Genomic DNA, 10,962 nt, shown 5'->3' on the forward strand with positions numbered 1-10,962 from the left:
CAGTCCGAATGTTCAGAGCTGCTTGAGGTCGTCCTCCAAGGCCATCTGCAGTCTCCCCCACTGAAAATCAGCAGCCTTCCACTAGTTATGTTGCAGCCATTGGGGTAGGACTGCATAGGAGCACTAGGACAGGTAAAAGCATACAAAAGACAGGCACTAAGCGAATGCAGAAGTGTGATGAGTTGATGGTTTATATGCAATATGACAAGACTTGATTTATACATTTGGTCTGGTATGTTTGTTTTGTGGTGACTTTTATTTTTACAATGTGACCAAGATGGTCAGCGATAATGGTGAGATTCTGCTATGACAATTGACACCCCTCTGCCGAGTACTGCAGGGCCAGCCCAGAGCAACTCAGGCAGCAGAAATGCTGGACAGAATTTTCCTGGTTGGGTTGCCATTGCAGCAAGAGCTACATTAGCAGAGAGACCAGTCTCCATGAAATGGTGCAATGGCATAGCTTCTGCTTCAGGAGACTTGTGCACTGCAAATTAATGGTGGTAACTTAATAAAAGGCTTCACAGGGTTTAAACATTTTCAGTCCATTCTTACAATAAGGACTCTTTGCTCTATTTAGATCCCTCAATGGCAACCTGCCGCTGCTGGGTGTGTACCTGATGCTGCTGGGTGTGTACCAGCCGCTGCAGGGTGTGTACCAGCCGCTGCTGGGTGTGTACCTGCCACTGCTGGGTGTGTACCAGCCGCTGCAGGGTGTGTACCTGCCGCTGCTGGGTGTGTACCAGCCGCTGCAGGGTGTGTACCAGCCGCGGCAGGGTGTGTACCAGCCGCTGCTGGGTGTGTACCTGCCGCTGCTGGGTGTGTACCAGCCGCTGCAGGGTGTGTACCAGCCGCTGCTGGGTGTGTACCTGCCGCTGCTGGGTGTGTACCAGCCGCTGCTGGGTGTGTACCAGCCGCTGCTGGGTGTGTACTTGATAATGCTGGGTGTGTACCCACCGCTTCTGGGTGTGTACCAAACACTGCTGGGTGTGTAGCTGCCGCTGCTGCTGGGTGATTAGCCGCTGCTGCGGAGTGTGTGCCAGCCGCTGCAGGGTGTGTACTTGATGCTGCTGGGTGTGTACCCACCGCTTCTGGGTGTGTACCAACCGCTGCTGGGTGTGTAGCTGCCGCTGCTGCTGGGTGATTAGCTGCCGATGCAGGGTGTGTAGCTGCCGCTGCAGGGTGTGAACCAGCCGCTGCTTGGTGTGTACCAGCTACTGCTGGGTGTGTGCCAGCCTCTGCTAGGTGTGGACCAGCCGCTGCTTGGTGTGTACCTGCCGCTGCTGGGTGTGTACCAGCTGCTGCTGCGTGTGTACCTGCCACTGCTGAGTGTGTACCTGCCACTGCTGGGTGTGTACCTGCCGCTGCTGGGTGTGTACCAGCCGCTGCTGGGTGTGTACCAGCCACTGCTGGGTGTTTACCAGCTGCTGCTGGGTGTGTAGCTGCCGCTGCTGGGTGTGTACCAGTCGCTGCTGGGTGTGTACCAGCCACTGCTGGGTGTTTACCAGCTGCTGCTGGGTGTGTAGCTGCCGCTGCTGGGTGTGTACCAGCCGCTGCTGGGTGTGTACCTGCCACTGCTGGGTGTGTACCTGCCACAGCTGGGTGTGTACCTGCTGCTGCTGGGTGTGTACCTGCCACTGCTGGGTGTGTGCCAGCCACTGCTGGGTGTGTACCAGCTGCTGCTGGGTGTGTACCTGCCGCTGCTGGGTGTGTACCAGCCGCTGCTGGGTGTGTACCTTCCGCTGCTGGGTGTGTATCTGCCATTGCCGGGCGATTAGCCGCTGCGGCTGGGTGTGTACCAGCCGCTACTGGGTGTGTACCAGAGGCTGCTGGGTGTGTACCTGCCGATGCAGGGTGTGCACCAGTTGCTGCTGGGTGTGTACCTGCCGATGCAGGGTGTGCACCAGCTGCTGCTGGTTGTGTACCTGCTGCTGCCGGGTGTGTACCTGCCACTGCTGCTGGGTGTGTACCTGCCGCTTTTGGTTGTGTACCTGCCGCTCCTGGGTGTGTAGCTGCCGCTGCTGGGTTTGTACCTGCCACTGCTAGGTGTGTACCAGCCGCTGTTGGGTGTGTGCCAGCCACTGCTGGTTGCGCACCCAACACTGCTGGATGTGTACCCAACACTGCTGGGTGTGTACCCGCCACTTCTGGGTGTGTACCTGCCGCTGCTGGGTGATTAGCCGCCGCTGCTGAGTGTGTATCTGCTCCGCCTGGTATGTACCTGCTGCTGCTGGGTGTGTACCTGCCGCTGCTGGGTGTGTACCAGCTGCTGTTGGGTGTGTACCTGGTGCTGCTGCTGGGTGTGTACCTGCCACTGCTGGTTGCGTACCCAACACTGCTGGGTGTGTACCCGCCACTTCTGGGTGTGTACCTGCCACTGCTGGGTGATTAGTCACCGCTGCTGGGTGTGTACCTGCTGCTGCTGGGTGTGTACCTGCCGATGCTGGGTGTGTACCTGCCGCTGCTGGGTGATTAGTCACCGCTGCTGGGTGTGTACCTGCTGCTGCTGGGTGTGTAGCTGCCGCTGCTGGGTGTGTATCTGCCGCTGCTGGGTGTGTACCTGCTGCTGCTGGGTGTGTAGCTGCCGCTGCTGGGTGTGTATCTGCCGCTGCTGGGTGTGTACCTGCCGCTGCTGAGTGTGTACTTGCCGATGCTGGGTGTGTACCTGCCGATGCTGGGTGTGTACCTGCCGCTGCTAAGTGTATACCTGCCACTGCTGGGTGATTAGTCACTGCTGCTGGGTGTGTACCTGCTGCTGCTGGGTGTGTACCTGCCGATGCTGGGTGTGTACCTGCTGCTGCTGGGTGATTAGTCACCGCTGCTGGGTGTGTACCTGCCGCTGCTGGATGATTAGCCACCGCTGCTGGGTGTGTACCTGCTGCTGCTGGGTGTGTAGCTGCCGCTGCTGGGTGTGTATCTGCCGCTGCTGGGTGTGTACCTGCCGCTGCTGAGTGTGTACTTGCCGATGCTGGGTGTGTACCTGCCGATGCTGGGTGTGTACCTGCCGCTGCTAAGTGTGTACCTGCTGCTGCTGGGTGATTGGTCACCACTGCTGGGTGTGTACCTGCCGCTGCTGGGTGTGTACCTGCTGCTGCTGTGTGTGTACCAGCCGCTGCTGGGTGTGTGGCTGCCGCTGCTGGGTGTGTACCAGCTGCTGCTGGGTGTGTACCAGCCACTGCTGGGTGTGTGGCTGCCGCTGCTGCTGGGTGATTAGCTGCCGCTGCAGGGTGTGTAGCTGCCGCTGCAGGGTGTGTACCAGCCGCTGCTTGGTGTGTACCAGCTGCTGCTGGGTGATTGGTCACCACTGCTGGGTGTGTACCTGCCGCTGCTGGGTGTGTACCTGCTGCTGCTGGTTGTTTACCAGCCACTGCTGGGTGTGTGGCTGCCGCTGCTGGGTGTGTACCAGCTGCTGCTGGGTGTGTACCAGCCACTGCTGGGTGTGTGGCTGCCGCTGCTGCTGGGTGATTAGCTGCCGCTGCAGGGTGTGTAGCTGCCGCTGCAGGGTGTGTACCAGCCGCTGCTTGGTGTGTACCAGCTGCTGCTGGGTGTGTACCAGCCTCTGCTAGGTGTGGACCAGCCGCTGCTTGGTGTGTACCTGCCGCTGCTGGGTGTGTACCAGCCGCTGCTGGGTGTGTACCTGCCACTGCTGGGAGTGAGCCACTGATGCCGCGTGTGTACCTGCTGCTGGTGGGTGTGTACCAGCCGCTGCTGGGTGTGTACCAGCCTCTGCTAGGTGTGGACCAGCCGCTGCTTGGTGTGTACCTGCCGCTGCTGGGTGTGTACCAGCCGCTGCTGGGTGTGTATCTGCCGTTGCCGGGCGATTAGCCGCTGCTGCTGGGTGTGTACCAGCCGCTACTGGGTGTGTACCAGAGGCTGCTGGGTGTGTACCTGCCACTGCTGGGTGTGTACCTGCCACTGCTGGGTGTGTACCAGCCGCTGCTGGGTGTGTACCAGCCACTGCTGGGTGTGTGCCAGCCACTGCTGGGTGTGTACCAGCTGCTGCTGGGTGTGTACCTGCCACTGCTGAGTGTGTACCTGCCACTGCTGGGTGTGTACCTGCCGCTGCTGGGTGTATACCAGCCACTGCTGGGTGTGTACCTGCCGCTGCTGGGTGTGTACCAGCCGCTGCTGGGTGTGTACCAGCCACTGCTGGGTATTTACCAGCTGCTGCTGGGTGTGTATCTGCCGCTGCTGGGTGTGTACCAGCCACTGCTGGGTGTGTACCAGCTGCTGCTGGGTGTGTAGCTGCCGCTGCTGGGTGTGTACCAGCCGCTGCTGGGTGTGTACCTGCCACTGCTGGGTGTGTAGCCGCTGCTGCTGGGTGTGTAGCTGCCGCTGCTGGGTGTGTACCAGCCGCTGCTGGGTGTGTAGCTGCCGCTGCTGGGTGTGGACCAGCCGCTGCTGGGTGTGTACCTGCCACTGCTGGGTGTGTAGCCGCTGCTGCTGGGTGTGTTGCGGCCGCTGCTGGGTGTGTACCAGCCGCAGCTGGGTGTGTAGCCGCCGCAGCTGGGTGTGTACCAGCCACTGCTGGGTGTTTACCAGCTGCTGCTGGGTGTGTATCTGCCGCTGCTGGGTGTGTACCAGCCACTGCTGGGTGTGTACCAGCTGCTGCTGGGTGTGTAGCTGCCGCTGCTGGGTGTGTACCAGCCGCTGCTGGGTGTGTACCTGCCACTGCTGGGTGTGCACCAGCTGCTGCTGGTTGTGTACCTGCTGCTGCAGGGTGTGTACCTGCCGCTACTGGTTGTGTACCTGCCGCTGCTGGGTGTGTCCCAGCCGCTGCTGGGTGTGTACTTTCCGCTGCTGGGTGTGTATCTGCCGTTGCCGGGCAATTAGCCGCTGCTGCTGGGTGTGTACCAGCCGCTACTGGGTGTGTACCAGAGGCTGCTGGGTGTGTACCTGCCGATGCAGGGTGTGCACCAGTTGCTGCTGGGTGTGTACCTGCCGATGCAGGGTGTGCACCAGCTGCTGCTGGTTGTGTACCTGCCACTGCTGCTGGGTGTGTACCTGCCGCTTCTGGTTGTGCACCTGCCGCTGCTGGGTGTGTACCTGCCACTGCTGGGTGTGTACCAGCCACTGTTGGGTGTGTACCTGCTGCTGCTGCTGGGTGTGTACCTGCCGTTGCTGGGTGTGTGCCAGCCACTGCTGGTTGCGCACCCAACACTGCTGGATGTGTACCCAACACTGCTGGGTGTGTACCCGCCACTTCTGGGTGTGTACCTGCCGCTGCTGGGTGATTAGCCGCCGCTGCTGAGTGTGTATCTGCTGCTGCCGGGTATGTACCTGCTGCTGCTGGGTGTGTACCTGCCGCTGCTGGGTGTGTACCAGCTGCTGTTGAGTGTGGACCTGCTGCTGCTGCTGGGTGTGTACCTGCCGTTGCTTGGTGTGTGCCAGCCACTGCTGGTTGCGTACCCAACACTGCTGGGTGTGTACCCGCCACTTCTGGGTGTGTACCTGCCACTGCTCGGTGTGTACCTGCCACTGCTGGGTGATTAGCCGCTGCTGCTGAGTGTGTATCTGCTGCTGCTGGGTGTGTACCTGCTGCTGCTGGGTGTGTACCTGCCGATGCTGGGTGTGTACCTGCCGCTGCTGGGTGATTAGTCACCGCTGCTGGGTGTGTACCTGCCGCTGCTGGATGATTAGCCACCGCTGCTGAGTGTGTACCTGCTGCTGCTGGGTGTGTACCTGCTGCTGCTGGGTGTGTACCTGCTGCTTCTGGGTGGGTACCTGCCGCTGCTGGGTGTGTACCAGCCACTGCTGGGTGTTTACCAGCTGCTGCTGGGTGTGTAGCTGCCGCTGCTGGGTGTGAACCAGCTGCTGCTGGGTGTGTACCAGCCACTGCTGGGTGTGTACCAGCCGCTGCTAGGTGTGTAGCTGCCACTGCTGGGTGTGTAGCCGCTGCTGCTGGGTGTGTACCAGCCACTGCTGGGTGTGTACCAGCCGCTGCTGGGTGTGTACCAGCCACTGCTGGGTGTGTGCCAGCCACTGCTGGGTGTGTACCAGCCGCTGTTGGGTGTGTACCTGCCACTGCCGGGTGTGTAGCCGCTGCTGCTGGGAGTGTTGCGGCCGCTGCTGGGTGTGTACCAGCCGCAGCTGGGTGTGTACCTGCTGCTGCTGGGTGTGTACCAGCCGCCGCTGGGTGTGTACCTGCCGATGCAGGGTGTGCACCAGCTGCTGCTGGGTGTGTACCTGCCGATGCAGGGTGTGCACCAGCTGCTGCTGGGTGTGTACCTGCCGATGCAGGGTGTGCACCAGCTGCTGCTGGGTGTGTACCTGCCTATGCAGGGTGTACACCAGCTGCTGCTGGTTGTGTACCAGCTGCTGCAGGGTGTGTTCCTGCCACTGCTGCTGGGTGTGTACCTGCCGCTGTTGGGTGTGTACCTGCTGCTGCTGCTGGGTGTGTACCTGCCGTTGCTGGGTGTGTGCCAGTCACTGCTGCTTGCGTACCCAACACTGCTGGGTGTGTACCCAACACTGCTGGGTGTGTACCCGCCACTTCTGGGTGTGTACCTGCCACTGCTGGGTGTGTACCTGCCGCTGCTGGGTGATTAGCCGCCGCTGCTGAGTGTGTATCTGCTGCTGCTGGAAATATACCTGCTGCTGCTGGGTCTGTACCTGCCGCTGCTGGGTGTGTACCTGCCGATGCAGGGTGTGCACCAGCTGCTGCTGGGTGTGTACCTGCTGCTGCTGGTTGTGTACCAGCTGCTTCAGGGTGTGTTCCTGCCACTGCTGCTGGGTGTGTACCTGCCGCTGCTGGTTGTGTACCTGCCGCTGCTGGGTGTGTACCTGCCGTTGCTGGGTGTGTACTTGCCGATGCTGGGTGTGTACCTGCTGCTGCTGGATGATTATCCACCGCTGCTGGGTGTGTACCTGCTGCTGCTGGGTGTGTACCTGCCGCTGCTGGGTGTGTACCTGTCGCTGCTGGGTGTGTACCAGCCGCTGCTGGGTGTGTACCAGCCGCTGCTGGGTGTGTACCAGCCGCTGCTGGGTGTGTAGCTGCCACTGCTGGGTGTGTAGCCGCTGCTGCTGGGTGTTTACCAGCTGCTGCTGGGTGTGTAGCTGCCGCTGCTGGGTGTGAACCAGCTGCTGCTGGGTGTGTACCAGCCACTGCTGGGTGTGTACCAGCCGCTGCTGGGTGTGTAGCTGCCACTTCTGGGTGTGTAGCCGCTGCTGCTGGGTGTGTACCAGCCGCTGCTGGGTGTGTACCAGCCACTGCTGGGTGTGTACCTGCCACTGCCGGGTGTGTAGCCGCTGCTGCTGGGAGTGTTGCGGCCGCTGCTGGGTGTGTACCAGCCGCAGCTGGGTGTGTACCTGCTGCTGCTGGGTGTGTAGCCGCCGCAGCTAGGTGTGTACCTGCCGCAGCTGGGTGTGTACCTGCTGCTGCTGGGTGTGTACCAGCTGCTGCTGGGTGTGTACCTGCCGATGCAGGGTGTGCACCAGCTGCTGCTGGGTGTGTACCTGCCGATGCAGGGTGTACACCAGCTGCTGCTGGTTGTGTACCAGCTGCTGCAGGGTGTGTTCCTGCCACTGCTGCTGGGTGTGTACCTGCCGCTGCTGGGTGTGTACCAGCCGCTGTTGGGTGTGTACCTGCTGCTGCTGCTGGGTGTGTACCTGCCGTTGCTGGGCGTGTGCCAGTCACTGCTGCTTGCATACCCAACACTGCTGGGTGTGTACCCAACACTGCTGGGTGTGTACCCGCCACTTCTGGGTGTGTACCTGCCACTGCTGGGTGTGTACCTGCCGCTGCTGGGTGATTAGCCGCCGCTGCTGAGTGTGTATCTGCTGCTGCTGGAAATGTACCTGCTGCTGCTGGGTCTGTACCTGCCGCTGCTGGGTGTGTACCTGCCGATGCAGGGTGTGCACCAGCTGCTGCTGGGTGTGTACCTGCTGCTGCTGGTTGTGTACCTGCTGCTTCAGGGTGTGTTCCTGCCACTGCTGCTGGGTGTGTACCTGCCGCTGCTGGTTGTGTACCTGCCGCTGCTGGGTGTGTACCTGCCGTTGCTGGGTGTGTACCTGCCGTAGCTGGGTGTGTACCAGCTGCTGTTGGGTGTGTACCTGCTGCTGCTGCTGGGTGTGTACCTGCCATTGCTGGGTGTGTGCCAGCCACTGCTGGTTTCGTACCCAACACTGCTGGGTGTGTACGTGCCACTGCTGGGTGATTAGCTGCTGCTGCTGAGTGTGTATCTGCTGCTGCTGGGTGTGTACCAGCTGCTGCTGTATGTATACCTGCCGATGCTGGGTGTGTACCTGCCGCTGCTGGGTGATTAGCCACCGCTGCTGGGTGTGTACCTGCTGCTTCTAGGTGTGTACCTACCGCTGCTGGGTGTGTACCTGTCGCTGCTGGGTGTGTACCTGCTGCTGCTTGGTGTGTACCTGCCGCTGCTGGGTGTGTACCTGCCGCTGCTGGGTGTGTACCTGCTGCTTCTGGGTGTGTAGCTGCCGCTGCTGGGTGTGTACCTGCCGCTGCTGGGTGTGTAACTGCTGCTTCTGGGTGTGTAGCTGCCGCTGCTGGGTGTGTACCAGCCGCTGCTGAGTGTGTACTTGCCGATGCTGGGTGTGTACCTGCCGCTGCTGGGTGTGTACCTGCCGCTGCTGGATGATTATCCACCGCTGCTGGGTGTGCACCTGCTGCTGCTGGGTGTGTACCTGCCGCTGCTGGGTGTGTACCTGTCGCTGCTGGGTGTGTACCTGCTGCTGCTGGGTGTGTACCTGCCGCTCCTGGGTGTGTACCGGCCGCTGCTGAGTGTGTACTTGCCGATGCTGGGTGTGTACCTGCCGCTGCTGGGTGTGTACCTGCCGCTGCTGGATGATTATCCACCGCTGCTGGGTGTGTACCTGCTGCTGCTGGGTGTGTACCTGCCGCTGCTGGGTGTGTACCTGTCGCTGCTGGGTGTGTACCTGCTGCTGCTGGGTGTGTACCTGCCGCTGCTGGGTGTGTACCTGCTGCTTCTGGGTGTGTAGCTGCCGCTGCTGGGTGTGTACCAGCCGCTGCTGAGTGCGTACCTGCCGCAGCTGGGTGTGTACCTGCCGCTGCTGGGTGTGTACCTGCCGCTGCTGGGTGTGTACCGGCCGCTGCTGGGTGTGTACTTGCCGATGCTGGGTGTGTACCTGCCGATGCTGGGTGTGTACCTGCCGCTGCTGGGTGTGTACCTGCTGCTTCTGGTTGTGTACCTGCTGCTTCTGGGTGTGTACCTGCTGCTTCTGGTTGTGTACCTGCTGCTTCTGGGTGTGTACCTGCTGCTGCTGGGTGTGTACCTGCCGCTGCTGGGTGTGTACCTGTCGCTGCTGGGTGTGTACCAGCCGCTGCTGGGTGTGTACCAGCCGCTGCTGGGTGTGTAGCTGCCACTGCTGGGTGTGTAGCCGCTGCTTCTGGGTGTTTACCAGCTGCTGCTGGGTGTGTAGCTGCCGCTGCTGGGTGTGAACCAGCTGCTGCTGGGTGTGTACCAGCCACTGCTGGGTGTGTACCAGCCGCTGCTGGGTGTGTAGCTGCCACTTCTGGGTGTGTAGCCGCTGCTGCTGGGTGTGTACCAGCCGCTGCTGGGTGTGTACCAGCCACTGCTGGGTGTGTACCTGCCACTGCCGGGTGTGTAGCCGCTGCTGCTGGGAGTGTTGCGGCCGCTGCTGGGTGTGTACCAGCCGCAGCTGGGTGTGTACCTGCTGCTGCTGGGTGTGTAGCCGCCGCAGCTAGGTGTGTACCTGCCGCAGCTGGGTGTGTACCTGCTGCTGCTGGGTGTGTACCAGCTGCTGCTGGGTGTGTACCTGCCGATGCAGGGTGTGCACCAGCTGCTGCTGGGTGTGTACCTGCCGATGCAGGGTGTACACCAGCTGCTGCTGGTTGTGTACCAGCTGCTGCAGGGTGTGTTCCTGCCACTGCTGCTGGGTGTGTACCTGCCGCTGCTGGGTGTGTACCAGCCGCTGTTGGGTGTGTACCTGCTGCTGCTGCTGGGTGTGTACCTGCCGTTGCTGGGCGTGTGCCAGTCACTGCTGCTTGCATACCCAACACTGCTGGGTGTGTACCCAACACTGCTGGGTGTGTACCCGCCACTTCTGGGTGTGTACCTGCCACTGCTGGGTGTGTACCTGCCGCTGCTGGGTGATTAGCCGCCGCTGCTGAGTGTGTATCTGCTGCTGCTGGAAATGTACCTGCTGCTGCTGGGTCTGTACCTGCCGCTGCTGGGTGTGTACCTGCCGATGCAGGGTGTGCACCAGCTGCTGCTGGGTGTGTACCTGCTGCTGCTGGTTGTGTACCTGCTGCTTCAGGGTGTGTTCCTGCCACTGCTGCTGGGTGTGTACCTGCCGCTGCTGGTTGTGTACCTGCCGCTGCTGGGTGTGTACCTGCCGTTGCTGGGTGTGTACCTGCCGTAGCTGGGTGTGTACCAGCTGCTGTTGGGTGTGTACCTGCTGCTGCTGCTGGGTGTGTACCTGCCATTGCTGGGTGTGTGCCAGCCACTGCTGGTTTCGTACCCAACACTGCTGGGTGTGTACGTGCCACTGCTGGGTGATTAGCTGCTGCTGCTGAGTGTGTATCTGCTGCTGCTGGGTGTGTACCAGCTGCTGCTGTATGTATACCTGCCGATGCTGGGTGTGTACCTGCCGCTGCTGGGTGATTAGCCACCGCTGCTGGGTGTGTACCTGCTGCTTCTAGGTGTGTACCTACCGCTGCTGGGTGTGTACCTGTCGCTGCTGGGTGTGTACCTGCTGCTGCTTGGTGTGTACCTGCCGCTGCTGGGTGTGTACCTGCCGCTGCTGGGTGTGTACCTGCTGCTTCTGGGTGTGTAGCTGCCGCTGCTGGGTGTGTACCTGCCGCTGCTGGGTGTGTAACTGCTGCTTCTGGGTGTGTAGCTGCCGCTGCTGGGTGTGTACCAGCCGCTGCTGAGTGTGTACTTGCCGATGCTGGGTGTGTACCTGCCGCTGCTGGGTGTGTACCTGCCGCTGCTGGATGATTATCCACCGCTGCTGGGTGTG

At 61.4% G+C, this 10,962-nt stretch overlaps 1 protein-coding gene across 1 annotated transcript; it reads right to left on the reverse strand.

The window, feature by feature from the left end:
• Positions 1-281: 281 nt before the first annotated feature.
• Positions 282-10,426, reverse strand: LOC137366812 (filaggrin-like). Its single transcript, XM_068028436.1, has 6 exons — positions 6,358-10,426; positions 4,351-6,228; positions 3,679-4,254; positions 2,561-3,562; positions 618-2,084; positions 282-487 (listed from the first exon to the last, which is right to left on the reverse strand). The coding sequence occupies exons 1-6, from the start codon at positions 10,424-10,426 to the stop codon at positions 282-284; spliced, it is 9,198 nt and encodes a 3,065-aa protein (XP_067884537.1).
• Between the last annotated feature and the right edge of the window lie 536 nt (positions 10,427-10,962).

The sequence above is a fragment of the Heterodontus francisci genome, chromosome 3 (genome assembly GCF_036365525.1).
Source record: "Heterodontus francisci isolate sHetFra1 chromosome 3, sHetFra1.hap1, whole genome shotgun sequence".
Classification (NCBI taxonomy): Eukaryota; Metazoa; Chordata; class Chondrichthyes; order Heterodontiformes; family Heterodontidae; genus Heterodontus; species Heterodontus francisci.

Coding starts and splice junctions, on each gene's coding strand:
- LOC137366812 (XM_068028436.1), bottom strand. CDS start 10,426: ATGGCAGGTACACACCCAGCAGCAGCAGCAGGTACACACCCAACAGCA. Junction 4,255..4,350: donor TACACACCCAGCAGCGGCTG/GTACACACCCAG, acceptor GTACACACCCAG/CAGCGGCAGCTACACACCCA. Junction 2,085..2,560: donor TACACACCCAGCAGCAGCAG/GTACACACCCAG, acceptor GTGCGCAACCAG/CAGTGGCTGGCACACACCCA.